The sequence below is a fragment of the Colobus angolensis genome, unplaced genomic scaffold, assembly GCF_000951035.1.
Source record: "Colobus angolensis palliatus isolate OR3802 unplaced genomic scaffold, Cang.pa_1.0 Scaffold57, whole genome shotgun sequence".
NCBI classification, from domain to species: domain Eukaryota; kingdom Metazoa; phylum Chordata; class Mammalia; order Primates; family Cercopithecidae; genus Colobus; species Colobus angolensis.
Genome location: NW_012119265.1, coordinates 5871142 through 5899103, shown reverse-complemented (window position 1 = coordinate 5899103; position 27962 = coordinate 5871142). Strand labels below are relative to the sequence as shown.

Below are 27962 nucleotides of genomic sequence, written 5' to 3'. Positions count from 1 at the left end.
AGATGACTCTGAGAAATCCATCAAAACTAAGGCAAGAGCTATCACATCACAATCTGATGGAAAAAGGTAGGTAATGTTTCCACACAGGAAGAAAAGCTCCTCTCCTTGTGCTGGCTCTGAGTAGATATTACAGAGTAAATCAAGCTGTAGGAGGTTGTAAGGAAACTTAGAGAACACCTACTCTCTTAAGTATGATACCAAATTCACACTTAAAGACCTGGATCTTGCCTCCCATCATTCAAGTGTAAAAGTTTCTCTTATTAGAGAGCAGAAAAATCCACATATCTCATAATGAATTTGTATTGAGTTTCTATAGAACTTATATTCACTAAACAAGATTGCTTAATAGTTTCGCCCCCAAGGCTAGTTAGGAGTGAACCCAGAACAAAAGTTAAGATTTTTAACTTCAAAATGAATGTATATTTTGAAACAGACATTATATTTTGCCTTCTTCCTGCTTGGTTCACTCCATGTCTTGAAGGAAGGCATTTTCTACAGAAGGCAAGAAAGGTCCAAGCACTCGGAGCTTGTAGACGACTATTTCTTGGGAACTTCAAGGTCACATTGCCTGTGGAGCTGCTCCAGGCTGAGGGCTTTGATTCTTCCTGGCAGAAATAGCACACTTGGCTATGAGTTCCTGCTCCTCCCCATCTCCTCTGGGGCCTCACCACTTTCTCTTAATACATTTTTCTCTGGACACTATCTTCAGCTTTAGAAAACTTTAGCTTATCCCTTCTGAACTTCATCTTAAGAGTTTTATAAATTAATATTCTCATTCCATGTTCATGAATTCTGACTGTTACAAATAACAGCATATTTTATCATTTTTAAACACAATAATGTATAGTCACAGTCATTCTTGGACTAGGGAGTGGTCATTATAAAGTATCACAAAGTGTTTGGGAAGTAGTCAAGGTTTTAGTTGGGTGAGAGCTTTTTAATGTTTTACAACTCTAGCAATAAGAAATTACATCTTATATCTAACGCTATAAGTGAAATTAAACTCTCCTTTTTCTCTTTTCATAAAATTTAAATGTTTCACTATCATTTTAATAAAATCCTTTCAGTGTATGAATATTTTCTCATGATAATCCTTAGACATGGTGGTTTTCCCAGTAACATTGGCCAGATTAATTTACCCTTCCCTCATTGGTCTTTTCTATACCTAGGGGCAAACTCCTTTAGACAGGAATATGTCTATTTTAATTTCTGACCAGTTGGCAACAAGGACTATCCTATGTACATGTAGATATGTAGCAATACTTCCTCAGAGGAGGAGGATACTGGCTAATGATTACTGTGAGCTTACTACATGTCAGGTATTACTCTAAGTGCTATAAATGGAATCAGGTTCATTTCCCACAAAGTATTATTATTAATCCCATTTCACAGATGAGGAAAGTCACAAAGCTTGATAGTCACTAGTAATGAAAAGAGAAAGAAACACAGAAATGCATCTTTATTTCTTTAATCATTCCTTCAACAACTAACCAATTTCCTCAACAAAGGCTCATGTTCTCCACAAATATTGTCTGAAAATTAAATAATAATAAAACAAAACATAAGAGCTGAATCCCTCTTACTGGTCCAGATCCATGAAGTCCACAGTTTTCAGCACAATGTCTAGTTCATTTGTTAGTTTGTAATACATTCCCCTGCCCTTAGAAATACTTAAACTGATTGTACCCAAAAATAAATCTTACTAGAACTTGTTCAAGTATTTTTATCCCTGTAATTAAATTAGTCTGTTTACCAAAAGTTGTTTTGTTTGCAGATACTGTTAATACATTAGTCTTTACTTATGAATCTCTCTGCTGCAGAGAAAATAATGTGGAAAATGCAAAGAGAGTAAGGAAAAAACTAAATTCAGGCATCTTTTTAGATAAATGTGATTGTCTACCAAGACTTTCCAAACACCACCTTAGTCCCTTAGGAAATGGATTCTGCAAAGATGAAAAATAAATTCTTTTAATTTCTCTATGGAGATGTGATGAAAAGACAAGTAATCTGTGGTCATGAACAATTAGAGCTTGAAAGTTAGTCCCACTTCTAAGGATAAAGAATAAAATAAAAATCACCCATAATCCCACCATTCAAAAATCACTACTCAATATTTCAGCATATTTCCTTCCAGTCTTTTTTTCTACTTTAAAAATCATAATAGGCCGGGCACTGTGGCTCATGCATGTAATCCCAACACTTTGGGAGGCCAACACAGGTGGATCACTTGAAGTCAGGAGTTTGAGACCAGCTTGGCCAACATGGTGAAACCCCTTCTCTACTAAAAATACAAAAATTAGATGGGTGTGGTGGTAGTAGGTGCCTGTAATCCCAGCTACTTGGGTGGCTGACTCAGGAGAATCACTTGAACTGGAGAGGCAGAGGTTGTGGTGAACCAAGATCATACCACTGCACTCCAGCTTGGGTGACAGAGTGAGACTCTATCTCAAAAATAAAATAATTAATTAAATTTAATTTTAAAACATAGTAAATAGGCTATCTTTAAAACCTCAAGGTTTACTTAGACCATTTATTCAAGAAGTTTTTCCCCTCATCCCCAGGAAAAAAGTTTCGATTATCCTTCTGTCCTGCAATGTATTCATCCCCTTCAAAGGCAACTCAAGTCATCAACAGAAAAATCAAATGACGCTTTAGCCACTCCGCTGCTTTCTTTCCTACTTGGAGGATAAATTCTTCAATTAAATTAAAGATTAACAAAGCCTTGGTAATTAGCATGCATCCTCTTAATTGCAAAGATGGCTTAGCTATTCTCAGCTGTTAGTATTTTTACAAAGGTACTTGCAATGAAAGCGTCAAGTTTAAGACTTCTCTAAACCTCTGCTCTACATCTCTCTCTCTGTTAATAACCTTCCTGGTGTTAGATATTCGTTTAATGATCAATAGTGGCTTCTATTCCTATCACTGAGTATTTCAGAAAGCAGCATAACCAAGTCAATGTTTAACTGGATTCTTTGGGTCTGAAATGGCAAAGTTGAAGGGAAGTCTCCATGGAAACCAGCCTCCCAGGAAGTGGCCAAAAGGTTAGTGTGCAGTGAAACAGAGCTAGAAGGATGCCATGAAGGAAATGACTGCTTTGTAAAGCCAGGGTAAACTTCTGAAATGCCTTGATTAAAACAAGCTATATTAAAGACCCCAAACCACTTCCCTCACAGCTTTCCTCTGAATGTCTTTCACATGAAATGGGCCTGAGTCACTCTAAGACTCACCCGAGGGTGATCAAAGTAGCACCTTTGCAAAACAAAGAGGTAGAGACTCCCTCAGCTGGCCCTGTGGACTTTGCATTCAATCAGAATTTGGAAGAAAAGACTTCACATTCACTGGCAAGACTGCAGGACCAGAATAAAGCCTTGGAAGGGCAGCTGCCACCTTTACAAGAAACCTGGTATGGAAGATACTCTGCAGGTAAACATAAAACCCAGCATGAGATGTGTGTATCTGGACCAAGGAGCATTATTAATAGATTTATCTGACTGTCTCCATGATATCAGAAAGTTTCTAAATTACTGAAATGTAGAGGAATTTTGGCTATCTTTGAAAACTCAAACAAATCTTTCAATGAGGATTGAATGTCAATTGAAAGTATTCTGGGTGCATTAGAATGAGAGTATAAACTGTACAAAGGGCTTTTCACCATTCCGTATAAGAAGGATAAATCATTTTGTTTCAGCTCAGTTTGTAATGCTTTCAATATTTATACCTAGCTTTGACAGACCATTAAAATTATATACATACTAATGTGATAAATGATAGCAATCGTGTTTCAGTTAGATTCTAAATTTAAATCATTCTCTCCAGTATAGTTTAATGCATCAGGCTTTGTGGTTTTGAAAGCAGCACTTTAAGAGTGAGTTAATTCTAACATGAATTTTGAAACCACCCTAAACAGAATTGATTTATTACAGTACATTGGAGTGGATGAGTCACCCTTTTCCCAACCCCACATTCTTCATGGTCATCTGCAGAACTAACAGAATTCTTTCCCATTATGATTGGAAGCTCTGAGCCTGAAGTGGCTATAAATTATCCTGGAATATTTTATAAGCCATGTAAAATGTTTTATCATGACCACAATGATAATTAAACAGACATCCTCACTTAGAAAAACATATGTTTATTTTATATATATATATATGTATATGTATATGTGTATTGTTTTCCCTTTCCTTCACCTTCTGGATCAGTAACACAAATAAGTTTCCCTTATTGGATGCCTTGTTCAGAAAGCCTCACATTCTCTTTTGGTACCTAGCAAATCTTGCCTGGAATGATTTTTCATGTCTACTCTCTGCAGAATTGATAACCTTTGGTTGTTTCTATATGGCCTATTTTTATGTTCTTTATGGTCTTCAAGTTCTTAAGCACATAGATGGGAATTTTCCCCTTAGGAATTTTTTTATGATAGACGAATAGGTGACAAGACACGATTTAAAAATGGAGCGTGAATGTGCACTAAGAGTATGCAATGCTCCTACTGAGGAATTCCCTTTTTATCCAAATCCCCATCGAGAGTTTTAAGATTTTGGTGATAGAGAGAGACTCTGTCTCAAAAAAAAAAAAAAAAAAAAAAAAAGATTTAGGTAACTGAATAAATGGTGAAAGCTGATTCATATGCTTTAGAGTCCCAACTGGAAAATATGCTTATGTCTGAAGTGACAAAATCACATTGAAAATAAATAACAAGGAGATCATGAGGATTCTCATGATCTCCCATATTCTCACCCCAGCTCCATCAAATACCAAATCAAATGACCTTGGGCAAGTTACTTCATCAATTTTTTTCACTTGTAATCAGAGGTAAAAATAAATGCCTGACACAGCCTATGCCATTTGAGGAGAATCTAATTAAATAATGGACTAACAATACTAAAATAAAAAGGATTAGTAAGGCTTCTGAAAAAATAGCTGAAAATACTTACATTTTTAAATCCAATATGTTTGTTGTTTCCATCCTGCTCAACATGCTGGCATCTTTTCAAAAGGAAATAAGGACATAGTTTGCATACCACTAAAAGTCAGAGAGAACAAAGTCCTTAAAGAGGTCATTCACATCTCTTAAAGAGAAAGATGCATAATTATCCATGGATTTTTCCATTTAAAATGCAAAGTGGGACTGTAAAATAGTCTATGAAACAATCTAGAAATCAGAATGTGTCCAGATTATTAAAAGGGAAGGACAAGAACTGCACTGATGCAGCGTTGGTCATGGTAGCACTCCCAAGAGCTCAGGATAACCAAGCTGGAAAATAAAATCCATAATGGATGTGTTGAGCCTCTCTGTTTCCTAATAGAGGCTTAACTCTGTATCCCTGGCTTGTTTCATCAGGAAAGAATATTGATATGCTGTATTACAGTGGCAACCTGTGGAAACTTTTTTCACTAAAGGGGCTATTGAATTGTGTTCACACATACTCCATTTCTTTCTCATCTCTGTATAATCACCTATCTATCTATCTATCATCTATTTCATCTAAGAAGATTATTTTCATTTTTTAAAGTTATATATTTTTCTGATGTCTTATATTTCAGCGAGGAGATTTTATGGAATTAAAACAAGTCAATAAATTTCTATTTTCCAGGCCAAATTCTGTTTGAAAAATATTTGCAGTCAACATATTGGTAATTTTGTAACTCTTCCCCTAAATATGAACCTGAGTAGGAAGTTAGGAGAGCAGATATTAAATCCCAAGTCTAGACTAAAACAGTGTCATTTGCACTAATGTAGGTTCCCTGCTTTCTGTGTTTCATCTCCACATTCAACCCACATGTTAGACATATATAACTGGAAAGGTACAAAATTGTGTTGACAAAGTCTAGTAACTAATGATTGCCTGATCTAATAGTAAATTATATTTAATGTTTTATTCTTGTTTCTTCTCCAATCCTTCAAGCATCCAGAGACGTGGATTTTGACATCCCACTGGAACATAGAGAAACAAGTATTATTAAAAGGCATCCACCCCAAAGACTTCAAGTAAGATGAATTTAAAAGGCTTCATAAGGAATTTCTTGGATATAATGGTAACATCCCTTTTAAAAATATAATCATCAAAGAGGGACATTGATAATGACCAAGCTATTAATGAGAATGTTCTTAAAGAAAAATGTCATCAGTCACAAATACTCTATTACTTTAAGATTTTCCTTTAGTAATGATTTTGCTTTTAAGACCGGCCACCGAAAGAAGCAAGTTTAGTAGCAAGGACGTAGGTATGATGCAACTCAAGAGGCTTGAATCTAGCACTAATTAGTTGGGTGACTATGGGAAAACAACTTGTAATAAATAATAACAGCTACTACTATTTAATTATACCTACTATACCTACTACAAGTCAGATACTATAATAGGCAATTCAATCTATGTCATTTATTTAATCTTCTTAGCCACCTATGAAAAGGAAGAATTATCTTTGTTTTATACATGCTAGTCAGAGAGTTCAGTAACTACCCCCAAAGACTCACAGAGGTCAGAGAGCAGCCAGGTCTCCAAAATCTGTACTCCTAACTATCAGCATAAGGAATTTCTATAGTCCTTCTATCTTTAACCTTTTATTGTTCTAGATGTTAACTGGTTGTTTAAATTCGGGTCATTGGATTCCAAGGAAGCAAAGCAAGAGCTTTAAACGCATTCACCTTAATAAATATTTAATGGGTTCTCTGTAGATAGCTATACATTTTAAGAACTCTCAACCTAGAAAGGGAATGGGTAGTTTGGAGTGGTCCTTGAAAATGAGCGTAATGGGAAGGAGGGTTTGGGGCTCCCTTGTGAGCAGGATCTATCACTGACATTTGAAGCCAAATCCCACCTGCTACACAATTCACCCAGATGCCTGGACCAATCCCAGGGGTACTGGAGCTCATTTGTTGGGGATTATTTCTCTTTCAGTTGGTTTTTATTTACCTGTCTTCCGCAGAAGCTCACAGCCATTATTTGAAGTGATTATATCATTTTGTCTCAAAAGAGTATTTTTTCCCAAAATATTAGAAACTACAAAATTATTCTTTAAAGAAAAATAAAATGAAATATAATAAATTAATATCTAATTTACAAGTTTTTACAAATCTTCTAGGTAAACAGGACAGTTTTAAAATATGTTTTATTCCTAAATCAAATACTTCCTTTCAAAGGAGTGTGTTTAATACATGTTTCCGTGAAGCCTCTAAGCTGATTAGTTCAAATAGAAGATATTACTCTAACTAGTGAAAAATATTTATCTAGTACTTTATAGCTCACAAGTACTTTTTATATCTATCAATCCTAAACAAAGGAGGTTAGGTTTTGATTTTCTCAACAGTCAAACAAGGTTAAAAAGAGAACATTGGTATTTCAAACACTGCACCACCACCTCCATACACACACACCCTAACCAACCATCTTAAAAACAAAGAATCAAGACAAATGAATTATTTCAGTGCAAAGACTATGCCTTTTTTTCTTCAACTTTTAAATTCAGGGATACAGGTGCAGGATGTGCACATTTGTTACCTAAATAAATATGTGCCATGGTGGTTTGCTGCACAGATCATCCTATCACCTAGGTCTTAAGCTCAGCATCCATTAGCTGTTCTTCCTGATTCTCTCCCTCTCCACCAACCCTGACAGGCCCCAGTGTGTGGTGTTCCCCTCCCTATATCCATGTGTTCTCATTGTTCAGCTCCCACTTATAGTGAGAACATGTAGTGTTTGGTTTTCTGTTCCTGAGTTAGTTTTGCTGAGGATAATGGCTTCTGATTCCATCCATGTCCCTGCAAAGAACATGATCTCATTCCTTTTTGTGGCTGCATAGAATTCCATGGTGTATATGTACTACATTTTCTTCATCCAGTTTATCATTGATGGGCATTTAGGTTGATTCCATGTCTTTGCTATTGTGAATAGTGCTGCAATTAACATATGCATCCATGTATCTTTATAATAGAATGATTTATATTCCTTTGGGTATATACCCTGTAATGGAATTGCTGGGTCAAATGGTATTTCTGCCTCTAGGTCTTTGAGGAATCACCACACTGTCTTCCACAATAGTTGAACTAATTTACACTTCCATCAATGGTGTAAAAGCGTTCCTTTTTCTCCACAACCTCTCCAGCATCTGTTGTTTTTTGGCTTTTTAATATAGCCATTCTGATTGGTGTGAGGCGGTATCTCATTGTGGTTTCGATTGGCATTTCTCTAATGATCAGTCATGTTGAGCTTTTTTTCGTATGTTTGTTGACTGCGTGTATGTCTTCTTTTGAGATGTGTCTGTTCATGTCCTTTGCCCACTTTTTAATGGGGTTGTTTTTTTCTTGTAAATGTGTTTAAGTTCCTTGCAGACTCTGAATATTAGACCTTTGTCAGATGGATAGATTGCAAAAATTTTCTCCCATTCTGTAGGTTGCAAACACTATATCTTATTCAGTCTTATGTCTTCAGCCATTAATACTTAATATGAGATCCACAAAAGTTTGTGAGTAAAATGAATGAGTGAATGAATGACAATGAGACCCATCATCCCTGCTGGAGGGATAAAGCACTCAAAGTGCACTCCCTGCTATTGCAGACCTGTAATCACTGTATTAGAAGTCTGTACCATCACTGTAACATGACTGTATTAGAAGTCTCATTGACTAGCAAAAATAACTAACATGATTAATTAGAAGGATATAGGAATGCTTTATTGAACCAAAGAGCTGGGACACACCTAAGCTTCAGGGAAGAATTATACCTTGGAACCTGAAATGCAGAGCTCTCTCAATCCCTAAGCTCTTCTCTGTGCATTTGCTATACTCTTTCTCACCAAAGATGAGTTTTCTCTGTTCTTCAGGTACACATGAAATATGGCCACCCTGAGCTTGTATCTTATAGTTCCAGTCCAATGGACAGATGGGCCTTCTTGACTCCAATTCCAGATTCCTAGGAGAAAGGACATTGGCTCAGCTTTGCTGATGATTTCAGCTCTGGTACAATGAGCTATGGCCAGAGGATATACTCATGCAGTAGATATGTGGGCAGAGGAGTCTCCCCTGTAGACTCTGGAGTCAGCTCCCAGAGAGGAGGGAAATCACTAGAAACTTGGCAGACACTCCCAAAGAGATCAGCTATAATTATCTTCACAAATGAAGCTCAGCACATTTTCAAGCACAAATGAGTTTTTCAGAGAATAATACATGCTGGGTCCTCATGACATGCTAATTAATAGCCTAATTTCTGCCAAACAAAATTCTAAAAGTATTTTTAATTATTAAACCAAATCTAATTGTATGCTAAATTATTTGAGTTATATTTTTGGTACCTTCTACTTCCTAAACATCTACTCCTCAAATAAAGAGCAAGACATGAACTAGTATTATCCAACCTAGAGCTGAGAGGCTCTGAGAGCCTCTGCCAGGGAACTCTGAATCCAATGGGCCTTTTCATTGAAGAGTTGATTAGCACTGTCCTCTCTGGCCTGATCACCTTCTTATTCATCCATTTCAGGTCTAGTTTAAATTGGAGGTGTTTCCCCCCCAACATATAGTGTGTCCTCATATGATCTCCTTGGATAACTACCTCATCTTCAAATATTTCTTCAAATCTCACTGTCCCTATAAGACCCACCCCGACCAATCAATTGACATTGCAACCCCCATGTCAGCACTCTTGAGTCCCCTGGCCCTTCACTAGATTCCCAAATCTCCTAGCAGACACTTCAACTGATTATGCTGATCATTTGTTTTGTTTGAGAAGTCAAATAATCCAGAAGTCTTTAAACAAATGATACTTATATTATAAAATGAAAATAAGGTGTCATTCTAACTGATTCTCTAGTAGTTCCTTCCATTGTGTTCTCTTTGAAGATGATGAAGTGAGGCATCTCACTTCCTGGGCAGGGAAAAGGAACATGCATATAAACCCAGAATTCTGAGGCAATTTCATCTGACTGGTTTATTTAGCTGAAGCCAATTTTGCCAACAATTTTTTCTGCAGTGCTTCTCAAATCAAGTGGTAAATGATCTAACGAAGAGATCCCAGTTGCAATGTTAGTTGCTGCCATCTAGTGGCTTTTGTGAAGGAATAGTGTGGTTCCTTATGCTCGTCTCAATGGCCAGGGAGAAACTCAACCTGGAGAGAGTTCTTGCAGATATCTACCACTGAACCTTTATTAGAATTGTGTGTTTAAATAGAAAGACTGAAAATAGAAGAAAGAGATCTGTGATAACTACATATTTATACTAGCAAAGCAAAAACTTGGTCTATGAATTTATAGATAGATGAGTTTAATAAAACTAAAAATTCTTGGCTTCTTCAGACTCAATTTTTCAAAAATATTCCACAAAAAAAATCCTCCACAGTCTATTTTGATGTCATTCCTTTATTCACTTCAGGCAATGTGGAAGTCAGTGGCCCCCAGCCTAGAAAGAAATCATCAGAATCCCTGGGAGAGTTGTGAAAATATTTATTTCCAGGATATACCCCAGACCTGTCGAATCTCAATCTCTAGTGAATGGGCCAAGAATTTCTTCTTTTTTAATGCCAGAAAAGTCTGAGATAAGCCATTCTGGAGAATATCGTGCAGAAAAGAGGTTTAGATTTGGAGCTGGACACACTTGTGCTTGAATCATGGAGATGCCACTTTCTAACTGTTCAACCTTAGACAAGTCAGCAACCTCTCTGAAATAGGGAATCATCATAATTATCCACGGAGTTCACATGACTATTGAATGAGATTACATATTTATAACCCTGGGTATGGCATGCAGTAATGGCTGCAAAGGCATATAGACCTAATAAGAAAGAACCAAATCCTGAACACTCTCCATGTCCAGAGGATGGCACAAACACTTGTTCTCCCAGCTTCCAGAAATCCCTCTTGAGTCATTCCTGATTCTTCTTCCCATAGGTGCCTTGAGGGGCTCCTCTCCCTTGGCCTCCCCTCCCCTTCCTCTCCTTCCACTTTTCTGACTTGATCAGCAGCTGCCTCTTGTGCCAGCAGGTCCCATTTGCTTTGCATCTTTATGTCCTGCAGAATTAAGAGCCAGGGGAACAAACTCCTCTTACTAGGATTGATCTCCTCTCATTACATCTTTGCTAAGTTATGTAAAAAAGACCCACTTCCTCCTCTGAGGTGAGAATGGAACAGAGAACCACTTCCTACCACAAATGCAAATTATTACCTGGCACATATCTAACATAAAGATGAGCTCTTTCCCCTTGTTGTCTCCACATCCTTTGCCCTTCTTCTCTTCCTTACCAGGTCTACTTTGGGGTGCTCCAGCAGAAAGGACTGCTGGGTGCTCTCCAGTCCAGGACCAGGGACCTAGAAGTGGTTGTACAGGGAAGTAGTGGTGGACACAGGTCATGCTCCCCATTACAAGTACTGAATATCCAGTATTTATCTTCCGTGGTTCCACTCTCTCCTTTTTTCCTGGTCACTTTGAAAGCCAAGTTGACTTCCAAATGTACCTCTTAATAATGCAACAAATCACACCAAAACTAAATCATTTTAAAGTAAATTAGCATGTGCCTTCAGCAGTGGACTAAGGTGGGAGTAGGGCTCACACTCTTTGCTGCAGCATGATGTCCTCATGGTTTTCCTCCTACTTCTTGAGCCATCACTTCCCAGTCTCCTTGGCCAGCTTATTCCTGGCCACCAGCCTCACCACTGGAACTCCTGGAGTCTGCAGTCTTTATCTCTCCTCTTCTCACTCCTGACCTTTACCATGACCTCGGCTTCACTCATGTTCTACTCTGGGATTATTCCCCAAAGTCTCCAGCACAGACCTCTCCTCCCAAGTTCCCTGTATAACTCAACAGCTACACTGGCCTGTCTCAAAGGTGTCTCAAACTCAATCTACTGCACACCAAATTTGTAATTTCCTTCTACATCCCAGCCAAACTGGTCTTCCTCTGGATTGCCCATCACAGGGTATAACACCCTCCATTCCTTGTGCTGTGGACTGTATTCCCATTTACTAACCATAATGAATCTCATTTGGTCAGCTTTAAACACTTGTAGAGATCATCAATTTCCCTCTCTCAACCTCAACCCATCATCTTTGTCCTCCTAGCTGATCTCTCCACATTCATAATTATTCCTTTCTAGTTTCCGCACTGCAGCCAGAGTGACCTTTTTTTAAAAAAGTAAAGTTAATCATGTCACTCCTTTGCTTAACACATGTCAGTGGCTTCTCATTGCTCTTAAGGGACCACCATCTTGATGGCCTGTCAGGCCTTACATGACCTGGCTCCTGCCTCACCTCCCCAGCTCATTCCAAGCTGCTGTTTCACTTACTCTAAACTGCAGCCAACTGACTTCATTCCATTCCCTCAACAGATCATGATCACTCCCCACCTCAGGGCTATGGCACACCTTAGTCCCCTAAAAACTCCCAATCTTTCCATTTCTACTGAAAAGGTACTACCTTAAAGCACTTTCTTGAACTGCCTCCCTAGCCCTTTCCCTCCTGCCTTAGATTGCTAAGGCTGTAACACAGTACCACAAATTGGGTGGCTTAAATGATACAAATGTATTGTCTCCCAGTTCTGGAAGCTAGAAGACTGAGGTCAAGGTGTCCATAGGGTTGGTTCCCTCTGACGCCTGTGAGGAAGGTCTGCTCCATGACTCTCTCCTAGCTTTCAGTAGTTTTCTGGCACTCTTCGGTGTTGTTCATTGGCTTGAAGAACCATCACCCCAATCTCTCCCTTCGTCTTCACATCGTGTCCTGCCTGTGTGTGTCCGTGTCCAGATTTCCCCTTTTTTAATGAGGACATTATCATATTGAATTAGGGGCTTGCCCTACTCCAGTATGACTTCATCTTAACTAATTATATCTGCAATGACCCTATTTCCAAATAAATTCACATTCTGAGGTATGGAGAGCTAGGCTTCAACATACGAATTTTGTGGGGAAGCACAGTTCAACCCCTAACACACCCTATTTTTCAGGTGGAGTCCTTCAGTTATGCAGCATCATAGTTCTGCCCTGCAGATTTTTTCTTCAAAGCACTGACCACAGTTTGTAATTATCACTTGAATAATCACACAAGCAAAAGTACATCTATTACGCATAGATTGTAAGCTCCATGAGGAGCCATGTCCATTTTTGCTGACCATTGCATCCCCATGTCTGGCATGTAGCAGTCATTAAGTACTCACTGAAGGAACAGATAAACTCTGTGGCCCTCCACGTTCCCCATTGCATGTCAATGTGAAGAGACCACCCTTCATCTCCCAAACCTGCTTGATCACTTCTCAGTGCTCAGCTTCTAAGGCAAGAAGGGCTGGAGGCAGACCGGCTGACATGAACTGCTGCCCAGTCTTAGTGGCCCCCTGAAACTCCAACATGATCTCCCCTATCAAGCCAAGCCCCTGCTAGAAAAAGACATCTCTAAAATGTGTTAGCACACTGCAGTTTCATTTTAAATGTGTCTCATAGTCACCAGTGATTACTACTAAGGAGCTTCTCTAGAGATCTTAAAAACAGATTGCTTCCCTAAGGGCTGGAATAGTTCAGCTGGGTACCTAAGGAACGTGTGAAATAAAATAAATTCCTAGTGCCTCTTTTATCTCTAATATTCTAAGATCCTGGTGGTTTGATAACTTTGTACATGGTCCCTCAATGCAGACAGAAGAAGATTCTTAGTCTCCTAACTCTCTGACCAATACTTAGATCAATAAGGCACTGTCTACAGCGCACTAGAATAATAAAGAACCCAGACAGGTTGAAAAGCCTTTTGCACCAATATAACTGTGATGCTGTTGGAACCACCTTTCCTGTATGCTCTCAGAAGTAAGTGCCGCTTTTGCAAAGTGTTAAGATAGTTTAATGTCTGGCTTTTGTGTTTCATCATCTCATGGCATGAGGAATGCTGACTACTCTAAACGTTGAACTTCTAGAAGCTTGAACCCATTGACTTGCCACGAGTAATTACTTCAGGAAGACTCCTGAGCCAGCGAGAAGCCAGGACAATGCACAAAGCAAAGGTGAGCTGCAGCAGTAACCTGACAGGGAGGTGAACTAGGGGTGGGCGACACAGGATTGGGGCACTGGAGCACACTGGTCCTTTCATGCACTCTCTGCATGGAGGAGTTCAAAGACAAATCAAACTGTTAAGTCATTCAGAGTGAGAACTTTTCAAAGCTATTTATTCTCTTCTGTGCATGCCTCCAGCTGGCAGTGGCTCTTACCTCTTGCATGAGCTCTGCGCCCTTTTCTGTTTTGTGTTGAAAACAGGGCAATGTAGATGAGAAAAGACTTTTACTTAGAAATTGGTGATTCTGAAGTTTTCAAATCTGTGAAAAATTCAGCATAATTCCTCCCTTTCATTCCTCCCCTCAGTTTAAAACATTCTCTTTGTTCTGTTTGCAGGAGAAATCTTATCTACAAGTTATTCCTGACTTATTTGCCACAACCTCACCAAAAATTAATCCTGAGAAATGTCTTCTGTGTATCTTTTCCCTGCTTTGCACTTGTAATGTTCTGTTGACTAGAACTCCCCTCACACAGAACTGAAAGCTGGGAGGCAGAGCAGATTTTCAACACTTTCCAATCCTAATTTGTTTTGGAGCTAGCTAGGTGCTGCTGTGTGGCTGGCTGACTTGGTAAAGACGTCCAGGTGCTGTCAGAATCAAGCTCACGTTTGTGGTGCTGACAGCATCTGCGGAGATGGCCCCTCCCTGAGGTTCACATCAGCTGACAGTCACTATCCATATGGCAACACAAAAGGTATTGTCAAACACATCACCTTTCCTGGCAACATCAAATGACAAATGAAGGTATATTCACCTCTGGCTGCCCTCAATAACTGTCTGCACTGTCCCACTGGAGTTTATGATGCACCAGCGGGGAGATGTTCAGAGTCACAAATAATCAACCTCAAATCCTCCCTAGACTGCAATATTCTCCAAGGCTTAGGCTGGCATATGGAAATGCACTCTACAGAAATAGGTTCCATTTCACCATTCAGCAGCTTCCCTCTCATTTCATAGCCAGTCAATTAGTCAATGGTAGAAGAGGCAGGGAGAAAAAGGAAGGTTTCTTCAAACCGAACACATTTCTGGGGAGGTAGTAATAAGCATCTATTTACAAGGAAGTGATATCTTGTCAAAAATGAGATGTGGAAAGATATTCCCATTTAAGGTTTACAAAACTCTATAGCAACCTAAAAAACTACATATATACACATTAAAGAGCCACTTCATTCATTGACAGTGACACAAAGGACTTGTCAGGGACATACAATAGTCCACTTTTGTCATCACAAGATATCTCTACAGGTTATGACTGATTAAGATCTCACTCTGTTTCAAGAAGGATGTAAACCTGTGAATTGCAGAGTCAGTAACAAATTACCCCTTACTAACAAGTGTGTTGTCTTTCATAGCAGGTACTAGAAAAGAAAATGCAAACTCCAATGTATACTTCTGAGAACAGACAATATTTGCATAAGATGCAAATGCTGGAAATGATTCGTAAAAGACAAGAGGTAAATATGAGAAGAGAAAAGAGTGTCATATTTACCAAATTTTCATCACATAATCACTGCCCTGCCACATGAATATGTCAAGCATAGATACCCAGGCTTTACTTAGCATTTTAAATCTAGTCATTGAGGTTGAAAGTTCAACTACTAAAGCTGAGAAGAATCAGGAAGATTCCTTCTACTGATAACCTTGTTGAGTCTTTTCTAAGTTTTCAGTCCTATCAAGGATGTATCTGTGCCTCAAGTCTCCATTTTTAAAAATAGTTTGCTCCTATGACACTCTGGACATAGGAAAATGGGGTAAGATCATTTTTCTTGGTTTAGTGAAAGGAGGAGGGGGTGAGTTGTTCTTTATTCCGATACCTAGGCCTCTCTCTATAATTCTTGCCATAGAATTATCTAACAAGAAAGACTGCTTGTAAAAAAACAAACAAAAACCCTTTACCAGTAATGCCTGTAACTGTCATATTCCAAATTCCTCCCTCTAGGAAACAAGCCTTTAGTTACTGCTCTCTGCAACTCCAATTATATCAGCTAGCCTACAGAAACATGCTTTTGTAAGGGTCCTCATCCTAATTGAGCCATACCTTTTTGAGACTGGGCACACTCACCTTTCTCCTAACAAGCTTGTGAATAAAGAAAGTTCCCATACCTTCTAGTAGGAAAAAGAAAACCATATTCTGGTTAGAGGACTGCAGATGTCTACAGATAAGTACACAACTTGCAAAGTGGCTGATCTGTTGATCTCTTCTGGTGAAAGTAGCTTGGGAAGAACATTGATCATTTATGGCTGATGATTTTCAGGCCCAAATGGAGTTAGAGAAAAGTCTTCATGGAGAGGCAAGAATTAATAAGCAAAGTCCAAGGGACCATAAAGCCAAGAAAACCCTTCAAAGCACCCCAAAGAACGATGACCATGACCTTCTAGCCATATTGCCTGATGAAATCTTGAACAGAGGTCCTGGTGAGTCATGTACAATTTTTTAGTAAAATATTTCAAGTATTTTTAAAACTTCATCAAATAAACTACCAAGGAAGGGGCATGGTGAGAAGACAGCAAACAGCTTTGAGTTCTTGCTGAGAGTTTTACTTCCCAGAATATAGTGGGCATGTTGTCATGTAATTTTGGATGGCTGGGAGGAAAAGACAGAAACTTACGCTTGGTAATTAAATGTCTCTTTCTTTGTACGGGTTTAATATGCTTTGCATGCTTCATTGCAAGCCTTGCCTCATTGCTAGAAGGAGAAAAGGCAAAATAGCCTCATCTTGTGGTTAGAGAGAATGAAGCACATGAAGATATATTGCCTGCAGTCACACGGCAAATTTGCTTCAGCAGGGTTGATACCATATGCAGACACTTATCTCCCCAACTGCACCCTTTTCCATGCAGGTCAACCCTCTTTGACACATTCAGAATTTCTAGAATGAATCACTGCCCACCCTGAGCTTGCTGTTCCTGCTGATCTACTGGCTCAGTGGACAAGGTCTCCAATGTCACTCTTCCCTATCTCCCTACAGCTGGTCGGTCACCAAGCCCTGCTGATGTCACCTAGCAGTAAAATCTGCCCTTTCTCTTCCATTCCTGGTAGTATTGCCTTAGGTATGACCCTGGTCCTGTTACACCAGGATTCCAGCTACAGCCTCCTGACTGGGCCCCTCCCATTAGGTCTTACTCTCCATCCATCAACGCTTCACTTCAGTGGTTCTCCATGTGGTCACTAGACCACCAGCATCAGCATCACCTGGGAACCTGTTAGGGCCCAGAGTGACTGAATAAAAAACTGCAGGGGTTACGCCCAGTACTGTGGGTTTAACCACCCCTCCAGGTGATTGTGATGCTCTTAAGGTTTAAGAAACACTTAACTTTAAGTGATTCCTAACTCTACTCAGTAATTGAAGTATTACCATAGACCAGCATCATCAGTATCACCTGGGAGTTTATTAAGAAAGGCAAAATCGGAGGTCGTACCCCAGACCTACTGAATGAGAACCTGCATTTTATCAAGATTGCCAGATGATTCTCATGCACACTGAAGTTCTAGAAGCACTGCACTAACATCAGAGTAATCCTATAAAATGCAAATCTGACCATGTCATTCTCCTGCTTAGAAAAACAAAAATCCTCCGTGATTCTCTGTCAGCCTAAAGACAACGTCTAAGCTCCTTAACATGGAGCTAAGTGTGGTGACTCATGCCTATAGTCCCAGCTACTCAGAAGGCTGAGGTGGGAGGACCACCTGAGGCCAGGATTTCAAAACCTAGCCTAGGCAACATAGAAAGCCCCCTGTCTCAATGAAATAAACTCAACATGGGACTCTAAGCCTTTCAGGATCCAGTCATTGCCTACCTAGCCTTTCTAGCTTCACCTTCTGCCACTCTCGCACCCAGCTCCCACATTTCAGCTGGGCCAAATTGTTTATGCTCTCAGATCGCTCTATGCTTTCTAATGGACACGCTTGTCCACAACTTCTACGCTACATTGCCCCACCAATTAGAGCGCCATTAAGTTTTCCTTGTTTGTATTTCCCCAGGGCAAACCCACAGTTGAAATTTCCAATATTGTTCACACACACAGATTGCTGTGCTGTGAGCCAAATTCCCCACATCAGCAGGACTGACCCACCACGGAGAGAGCTGCAGAAAAGCTGGCGACGTCTCTAGAGGTCTTGAACTTCTAAGATGCAAAATCGCCTGCTGAAAGAGACACTGCTCCTACTCGGAGAAACAAGATGCTTAATCAATAAGTTAATTAAACAAGAAAAGGCTGAATAATTGAAAATCTACTTGAGGCACCTATTTAATCTATACTCCCAAGTCTCAGAATGAAATATCCTTTGTAGTCACACAAACGATTTTTACCATTTAAACAATATCTTTTAAAAAATATGCAAAACAACCAAGAAAAAAGCCTCAGCTAAAGTTAGACACTTAACAGTCATCACCTGAGAGCACGTCAAGAAAAACCAGCATCGGCGAAGTCCTTAGATGTCTCAGAGCTGGAGGGGACCGACGAGAAACCGGCACAGGAGAAGGGTTTTCCTCTGCTCTCCTGATGCTTTTCAAAGCTGCTTCATTTTGTTCAAGCTAAGGTTTGTTGAGTGCTTACTGTAAGCCAGGTACTGTGGTTTGCCTTTAATATGCATTATCTCTTTTAATTCTCACACAACCCAGAAGGTAGGAGCTACCATTCGCGCCAGTGTGACAGAGCCAGGATTCAAGGTCAGGTCTTTTTGACCTGCACTCACACAGCCCCACCAGGACACCAAGGACTTGGAACTCTGTCAAGGACAGCTTTGGAAAAGTTTGCAAATGTAGGGGTTGTGACTCCTTGACCTTATTTTTCAAAGAAGGCCGCCCTCTGCAACTTCTGAAAGGAAAGTTAAAGCAGCTGGCAGACTTTGGAGCTCATGTTCTCCCGGAAGTGACAGAGTGTAGAGAAGGGAGAATAGAAGGAGTAACTCAGGCAGGAATCAATTCAAGTGCCAGTCAGAGAGGCGTAGCTGCATCAGTAGTGCACAAATGCTCAGTTAAGAGCAAAACCACCTGAGGAGCTTCTCAAGAACACCCAGCCCTAGGGCCGATCATGGTGGCTCATGTCTATAATCCCAGCACTTTGGGAGGCCAAGGCGGGCAGATCACCCGAGGTCAGGGGTTCAAGACCAGCTTGCCAACATGGTGAAACCCCATCTCTACTGAAAATACAAAAATTAGTTGGGCACAGTGGCGGGCACCTGTAATACCAGCTACTTGGGAGGCTGAGGCAAAAGAATCGCTTGAACCTGGGAAGCAGAGGTTGCAGTGAGCCAAGATCATGCCACTGCACTCCAACCTGAGCAACAGAGCAAGACTCCATCTCAAAACAAACAAAAGAAACACCCAGTCCCGTCTCCCAGTTTCAGCCTACTGAATCTGAATCTCTAGGTTGAAGGTGAAAGAATTTTACGTTTTAAAAGTTCCTCAAGTGATTTTGAACATTAGCCAAACTTAGATGGACCAGATAACCCTTGAGAACTCTTTCAACACTTTAACTTTATGAGAATCTTTTTCTTTGTAACAACGCATGTGTGTGTGTGAGATACACATGACAAAATACGCCTAGAAAATGTAGATTTTGCTAGTATGAAATAGAAAGGGAATTCAAACTCTTCCTATTATAATGATATCATAATTAACTAGACTCTTAGAATGACATGTCTGCATCAACTCACTTGCCTATTGCTGAAGTTGTTGGAAAGAGAAGTAAGGCAAATATCACCGGAAATGTGTTTGATGATGGAGAGATTACAATGCCTACAAAGGGTGTCATTCTGTTCTGTGCTTCAGTGTTCACTGTGCAGCCCTGTACATGTAAAAGTGTAGGATACTGGGATAATAATGGATACAGCTAGTATTTATAAAGTGCTTCTAAGAATTTTAAATGCATCATTTAATCCTCATATTAACTCTACAAGGTGAAAATTATTACCACCTCTCTTCTACAGATGAAGAGACTGGGTCTGGAGAGGTCCAGTCACATGTGCAAGGTCACAGCCAGCCAGTGAGAGGTGAAGCTGCTCGGGGATGCACTTACAGGGCACCTGACTCCCGAGCCGACAGGCTTCACCTCTGCACTCAGCATTTGTCCTAGCGATGATTCCTTTTCACTTATTCCCAGAGAGCGTCTTTGATTTCTTTCCATGCCTTCTAAATGTAGTTCACTTTTTCCTACAAATGGAGTGTAGCTAAGATCTTACACTTACATAAGCATTCTACTGTCAGGGTCTGGTCATTAAGGTTCCTCTGTAGCTGTCTCTTCTTACTTAATGACATACTCGACCTTTCTTGTTCCCCTGTTGAAAGGTGAAATAAGGGTTGTGGCTCTCTTGCGAGATAAAAGTCAGTCACTGCTTTCCACTGCATCTTTAAAATGAAATCTCCCATGCTTTACATATATTTTACATACATTCATATAATAAATTACATATACAATCATGACACAAATTATATATAACATACACATAGTGAATGTCACTCTAAGTCTATGAGATTTAATGTGTTTCTGTGGCTCCTACCCTTTGCTGAAGCTGTGATATGAATGAACATAGAGGGTGGGAAGAGCACTGGAACTGACCTCAAAGCCCTTCACTGAGTCCCAGTAGTGCATCTACTAAATGGAAGCTCCATGAAGGCAGGGACTTTTTCTTGTTCCTAGAATAGTACCTGACACATGATAGCCTCTCAATAAATATTAACTGTATATTTTTTATATAATTTCATTCTAGAGAGAGAAAGAATATAGCTAAATTCTAGTTATTTAACCTCCAGGAACCTCAGTTTCCACATCTGTAAAATGGGAATAAAGTATTGTATACCACGTAAAGTTTATGTAAAAAATAACATGTATAAAAGCACACATCAAATGTAAAGTGTGGCCAGGCACTTTACAGGCCATAGCTCATGTCTGTAATCCCAGCATTTTGGGAGGCTGAGGAGGGTGGATCACTTGAGGTCAGGAGTTTGAGACCAGCCTAGCCAACATGGCAAAACCCTGTCTCTACTAAAAATACAAAAAATTAGCCAGGAGTGGTGGCACATGCCCGTAATCCCAACTACAGGGGAGGCTGAGGCACGAGAATTACTTGAACCTGAGAGGCGGAGGTTGCAGTGAGCCGAGATCACACCACTGCACTCCAACCTGGTCAACAGAGAGAGACTCTGTCTCAAAAAAGAAAAAAAAAATAGAAGAAGAAGTACCATACAAATGTATGGGAACATAGACAAAACTGAAGAAGAATACAATCGATGTCTTTTTCTTTTTTTTAAGATGGAGTTTCTCTCTTGTTGCCCAGGCTTTAGTGTAATGGTGTGATCTTGACTCACCGCAACCCCTGCCTCCCAGGTTCAAATGATTCTCCGGCCTCAGCCTCCCAAGTAGCTGGGATTACAGGCACCTGCCACCACGCCCAGCTAACTTTTGTATTTTTAGTAGAGACAGGGTTTCACCATGTTGGCCAAGCTGGTCTCAAAACTCTGACCTCGTGATCCACCGGCCTTGGCCTCCCATAGTGCTGGGATTGGGATTATAGGCAAGAGCAACCGCACCCGGCCAGAATTGATGTCATATGCAGAAAACAGTCATATGCTTCAGTGATGTGTCACTTTGAATCCGTTATTTGAATGCCAGCTTCAAAATTCTGGTCTTATCTGGCCACCTGCACTCTTTCTATAAAGAATCTTATTTTGTTTTATTCTTCAATATAGCTCTGTATGTGAAATTCTGGGTTTGATATAGTAGTGATACAGTTTTCTGAAACACATATTATAAAATACACAACCATCAAACAGGTTTCATGCTTTATGTGATTCTTCTACTACCTAAATCACTTCCTATTTTTCCCACTGACAGCTGTTGCTTTCCCCTCTCCCTAAATTAATTTTGGAGTAGGATACACTTTCCTTTACTCTGCTCACGCGAAACCCATTTGGGTTTTTAAAGACTGTGTTTTTATTTTTTGAAGTCTATAAACCACAGAGAATCAAACAAGGATTTATAAAAATGTAACAAGTAATAAGAAATCTAGCTCAGAAGTGCTCAAATTTTAATGCTGTATACACAAAACTATATATGTAATACTTTATGAGTGACAAAGGATTGATTTTCAAGGATGAAACTGAATATTTGAATTTTGTCACATACACTAACATTAGACCTGAATTTTCATAACATCAAGGGTGTTGTGGGACTTAGGCTATCATTAATATTTCATTAGATCCCAACACAAACAAACATTCCCCTTCTGTTTCAGATCTCCTGCCGATAGCTGGATGTTCTAGAAAATTCCTGTTCCCAGTCTGAGTGGTGCCTCTGGTAGTTCTTGACTACTTTGCAGAACAGAGATGACTGACACTCCTGAGCCCCAATGAATGGGGCCTTTTTTAGGTCCTAGTTACCAATACTTCCCATCTCCCAAAATTCTCTGATTGCTCATTTGTTTTTTCATTTATTCATCTATTTGTTCACCAAATATTTATTTAGCACATACCAAGTGCCAGGCATTGTGTGGTCGTTTCATTGTATGGTGATGAGCCAGGCAGATATGGTTCCTGGTTTGTGGATCTTGCATAGAGATGTTTAACAAAGAGTTGTTTAACAAGAGTATACTGGGTAGACCTGGTATCTGCGGAGTCAGGGAAAGTTTCCATGAAGAAGGGACATTTAAACCGTGATAAGAAGTAGCTGGATGAAGCGAGGAGGAGGGCATGTGAGTGTGAGGACCATGGGTACTGGAATGTTCAAAATGGTAATCAACCCAGCATGTGCAAAAGTCCTGCAGTGGGAAGGAACACTATGGACTCCAGGCGAATGAGAGATTCAGAGAGTAACTGGAGATGGCTCTGGAGATATGGGCAGGGCCAAATCACACAGGGTCTTGTAAGCCATGTTAGATAAGAATTTTAAACTCTATCTTAAGGTCACTGGGAAGCCACTGATAGGGCAGGAGAGTGGCATAAGCAGGTTCATATTTTTAAATATCACTCTGTCTACACTGTAGAGAATGGGTGGGAGGGGAAAGCAAAAGGATGAAGTAAGACCAATTATAAGGACACAGCAAAAGCACAAGTGAGAGATGATGTTGAGACCAGGAGAGTAGAGTCTCGATGAGGATGGACAGAAGCAGCCAGATAGGAGATCTTTAGGAGACAAAATAATCAGAATTATCAGGTGATAGGTTAGATGTGAGTGCATGGAGAGGGTAAGGAGACCAGGTAGATTCCTGGGTTTCTCTTGAAGAATTAGGCAGACAATGGGGTAAAGGTAGTACCGTTTGCTGAATTAGGGTAGCCAGGAGCAGAAGCAGGTTTGTGAGAGAAAGAGAAGGTAGCGCTGCATTATTGCCAAGCAGATATCAAAGTGGAGGTGTCCAGTTCTACAAAAACGTCTTTGTAGCTTAGGAGAGAGACCAGGGCTGCAGACATTAATTAACATGGTTATCTGCCAGTGCTATCTAAATAGGCAACAACAATCATTATAATAGTATTCAAGGGGAAAAACTGGTAGCCTCTCACTGAGGCCCAACAAATCACAAGGCACGAATTCTCACATTAAAACGCTTGTTTCCAACTCACCACGCTGTATACATTAAATATGTATAGCTTTTGTATGTCAATCATAGTTCAATAAAGTAGTTTTTAAAAATATGGAGCACAAGGTAAAAAGAAATATTTGATTTTCTTATATAATAGTACACAACTTCAGATATCAAGGGCTTACATAAACTACCAAAAGATTTAATAAACAATTATCATTAAGATAACATTCAAAAATTATGGTCCTTTCAACCAGTCTAGTGGGAAACTCTGGGCTTTGACCTAAGATTTTTGTTTTAGCTCCAAAGTGGTTGGGAAGATTTTGTTTGCTTAAAAGCCAGCTTCCCTTGAACAAAGCTCCTGTTGCTTTCTGGAGTCCATTATAAAGAATGCTGGGAACTGCTTAAATAAAAAGCTAAGGTAAATACATATGCACATAAATAGAATCCCAAACTAAAAATAAATTGACTCTTTTAATAAAAAATATAAAATAAAATAGAATGCCAGATTCATTGAACTTCCCAGTACTGTGGGTCTGGAGTACAGTTTAGACAACTGTTTCTAAAAGGCTGCAACAGGTGATTCTGCTATGTCAGAATTATATATTACGTGTCTAGCACATAGTAGATGTTCAATATAAAGCACTAGACAATGTCACCTGTGCAATATTCTTGCCCAAAATGTTTAACCTCAATTTAATTGCAAGGAAATAATAAGGGAAGCTAAAATTTAGGATCATTCTGTAAAATAATTGACCTGGATTCTGCAAAATGTCATCATTACATTAGGAAAAGTGAAACAGACAATGAAGATGGAAGAGGAGACAAAAGAGGAGAAAGAGGAGGAATGGTGATGAGGTGTAGAGACTGTGGGAGAGAGAAAGAGAAGAAAAGCATAGAAGAGTATTCTTGAATTAAAGGATACTGAGACAAGAAAATAAAATGCAATGTATGATCCTAGATTGGATCCTGGACCTAAAAATTAAAACTCAAACAGGAAATAAAAAGTAGCTATAATGGGCATTATTGTGACAACCATGAATATTTGAACATAGACCATATATTAGAAAATAGTATTATATCAATGTTAAATTTCTAAAGTGTAATAATTGTTTTGTTACGTAGAGACAACGCCCTTGGTCTTAAGAGATTTGTAGTGATATATTTAGGGTAGAGGTGACTCTGCAACTAATTTTCAAATGGTTCAGCTGAAAAGCATGTATAGATAGTTAGATGATAGATAGATGATTGATGGAGAGATAGATAGCTGGATAGATAGATGCATATATATGATGTAATATTGTGGCAATATTGTGGCAAAATGTTGATGGATGTGGTATATAGGTGTGTGTTGCATTATTCTGACTTTTGGAAGATTTAAATCATTTTAAAAATAACAACTAGGCCAGGCGTGGTGGCTCACCCCTGTAATCCCAGCATTTTGGGAGGCCAAGGCAGGTGGATCACAAGGTCAGAAGATCAAGACCATCCTGGCTAACATGGTGAAACCCTGTCTCTACTAAAAACACAAAAAAGTAGCCAGGCATGGTGGCAGGTGACTCTAATCCCAGCTACTCGGGAGGCTGAGGTAGGAGAATGGCGTGAACCTGGGAGGCGGAGCTTGCAGTGAGCCGAGATGGCGCCACTGCACTCCAGCCTGGGCGACGGAGCAAGACTCTGCCTCAAAAAAATAAATAAATAGACTAAAAAATAACAACTAAAAAAAAGTTTAACCCTTACAGAGACACCAGTTGAAATTTTTATATATATAATGTATATATTTATATATACCTCAAGTTACATATATATAATTTTTCAAACTATGTATATATAGTTTGAAAAATCACCAAGCAGATTGTTTATTAAGCTAGGCACTTAATAAACAAATAAATCATTGCTAAAGGAAAAAATTAAATTAAAGAAACTTAATTTTTTTTTGTAGGTAATTCACAGAATATAGAATTTTTGAAACATCAAGCAGTGAATAACTACTGTCCCTGGAAAACTGGCACAATGGAAACATGGCTTCATGAACAAGAGGCCCAGAGACAGCTTCTCTGGGACAGTTCCAGCTCTGACTCAGATGAGTTGGGGAAAGATGAGAAGAAGCCACGAGCACTGGTGAGGACCAGGACAGAGAGAATCCCACTTTTTGATGAGTTTTTTGATCGAGAATAAGAATACTATTCACTAACCTAGATACTGAGTGCACTGAAAGCTTGTTTTACTCTAGAAATCTTTCAAACTGATATATGAAGTATTTTGAAGAAAGCAAATCACTTTGGTAAAAAGAAATGATATATTTAGAGTCTTATGATTAACGAGTCTGTCATATGTGCTGTTAACTATTGCTGCATAACTAAATGCCTCAAAACACAGGGGCTAACCAACAGCCATTTTATTGTCTCACTTTCCTGTGGGTTGTTGAGTTCAGCTAGGTGGTTCTTCTGCTGTTCCCTTTTGAAATCTTTCATGTCATTGAAATTGGACTACGTTTGGACTACTAGGACTGGAGTCATCTGGAGGCCCCACTAGGGCACTGAGACAGGGGGAGCTTGCCCCGTATCCATATAGTCTCAGAGCATCTTCACATGATCTCTTCAGCAGGACACTGAAGAGATTTCTCTCATATGAGCCCAGGGCTCCCAAAAGCAATTGTCCCAAGAGGAGGAAACAGAAGTTGCCAGTCTTTTTAAAAGCTAGTCACAGAACTGGCTTTGCATCACTTCCACTATGTTCTGTTGGTTAAAGTCATAAGCCAGCTTGGAGTTAATGCAGAAGAGGATTACACGAGGGCATGAATGCCAAAGTGTGGTCCTTTGGGGTTCATCTTTGAGACTTTCCACCTCACCATGTTTTTAAAAAGAAAATTAGATTATATAAAACAAATAGATGGGCTGGGTGTGGTGGCTCACAGCTGTAATCCCAACACTTTGGGAGGCTGAGGTGGTCAGATCACTTGAGGTTAGGAGTTCAAGACCAGCCTAGCCAACATGGTGAGACCCCGTCTCTACTAAAAATACAAAAATTAGCCAGGCATGGTGGCGTTCGTTCATCTATAATCCCAACTACTTGGTGGGGAGGCGGAGGCAAGAGAATTGCTTGAACCCGGGAGACGGAGGTTGCAGTGAGCCGAGACCACTCCACTGCACTCCAGCCTGGGCGACAGAATGAGACTCTGTCTCAAAAGTAAAAAATAAAAAACCAAAAACAAATAGACGAAAAAGTAGACTGGAGACAAATACAAGTGAATTTCTAAAGGAAAGTCACAGTAATGCTACATTAAACACTAAGCTCACTTAGGTCACTTTCTAAACTAACCATAACAGAGAGCCTACAGGATACAGGTGAAATAATATCAAGTGTAGAAGATCACGGTGAGTTAAAGTTCAAAATTAAGACCTCTTAGATTACGATGCAGATTTTAGAGCTTCTTAAAAAATAAAAGGAATCTTATAAATGTTCAATTCAAAAGTTATTCCACTTAGAAAAATTAGCTTTTGGGACAATTTTTAAGAACTTCTGTGTACAATGTAGCTCCATGTTTAGCATAATCTAAAAATAATTTTAAGCAATCCAGAATCTTTCAAGAATTTAGTAAAGCTTTAAAACAAAGCAAAACAAAAAGACCCTTTTATGCCTTATACTGGAAGCTTCCAAAAAGGGAAAAAAAATAAAGGAAAACACCACTTCAATTTGACATTCAATGCATTCACATCAGGAACTAAGAAGATAACAAGCCTGAAATGTCAGGCGATAAAAATTCATGTTTCTTCCAAGGACAGAAGGCTATTAGATTGTCCCTGGCCATATCTACTCCCAGTTCTTTGTGAGAACTCTTCTTACTTTTTCTGTGGTAGGTAAGAGGCATATTTCCACCAAAAGAATACATACATTGTTTGACTAGCCAGCCTTTTAGAAAAAATGAGATCCTTGAGAGGATAAACAAATCCAACCTATTCATGGTGTCCTCACTTATTGTGGTCAATCTGAAAGGCTTAAAACACAAAAAGTGGGATGGACACCTTTGAACACTAAAAATAGTGGAGCCAAAGGTACATCTTCACCATTCTCCTCTGTGACTTGAAATTCAATTTCACGAAACCTGCTTCCATAAGCTTAATGAACTGTGAGCTACATGAGGGCACAAACCATGTCTTCTTCCTATGGTATTCCTGCTTCCTAGCATGACAACTGGCAAAGAGTTTATCATTAAAGGTTTTTGGAATTACTGAATGTGTTGAGTTGAGTAGCAATTAGAGAAACACTTGTTTCTCTCCAGCTATGCACTTGCTCACCCTCATTTCCATCATTTCCCAGGAGTCTTCGATAGACAAGGTTGATTATACAGTAAAGAAAATGGCTTTTTCTTCCCAAAGCTGTTGGCATTTATACATCTAAATGAATGGCCAAAATCAAGCATTGCCTTGGGA

General features: G+C 39.5%; 1 protein-coding gene across 4 annotated transcripts; it reads left to right on the top strand.

Annotated features, from left to right (window-relative positions):
* Positions 1 to 3053: 3053 nt before the first annotated feature.
* LOC105526017 (chromosome unknown open reading frame, human C14orf105) lies at positions 3054 to 27760 on the top strand. 4 transcript variants are annotated; one of them, XM_011961880.1, is made up of 6 exons: positions 3054 to 3403; positions 5910 to 6039; positions 13878 to 13964; positions 15368 to 15466; positions 16268 to 16427; positions 25472 to 27760. In XM_011961880.1, exons 2-6 carry the CDS (start codon positions 5998 to 6000, stop codon positions 25705 to 25707), a joined length of 624 nt encoding a protein of 207 aa, XP_011817270.1. In that variant the 5' UTR covers positions 3054 to 3403; positions 5910 to 5997; the 3' UTR covers positions 25708 to 27760. The 4 variants fall into 4 exon arrangements, with proteins under 4 accessions (XP_011817270.1, XP_011817268.1, XP_011817267.1 ...); XM_011961878.1 differs by having other exon boundaries at positions 3054 to 3423; positions 5910 to 5992; XM_011961877.1 differs by having other exon boundaries at positions 3054 to 3423; positions 5910 to 5992; positions 15365 to 15466.
* Positions 27761 to 27962: the final 202 nt, after the last annotated feature.

Excerpts from the sequence above, each read along its gene's own strand:
- LOC105526017 (XM_011961877.1), top strand. The coding sequence starts at position 3,201 with ATGGGCCTGAGTCACTCTAAGACTCACCCGAGGGTGATCAAAGTAGCA. Across the intron at positions 15,467-16,267 it reads TGATTCGTAAAAGACAAGAG|GCCCAAATGGAGTTAGAGAA; the intron begins GTAAATATGAGA and ends GATGATTTTCAG. Across the intron at positions 16,428-25,471 it reads AATCTTGAACAGAGGTCCTG|GTAATTCACAGAATATAGAA; the intron begins GTGAGTCATGTA and ends TTTTTTTTGTAG.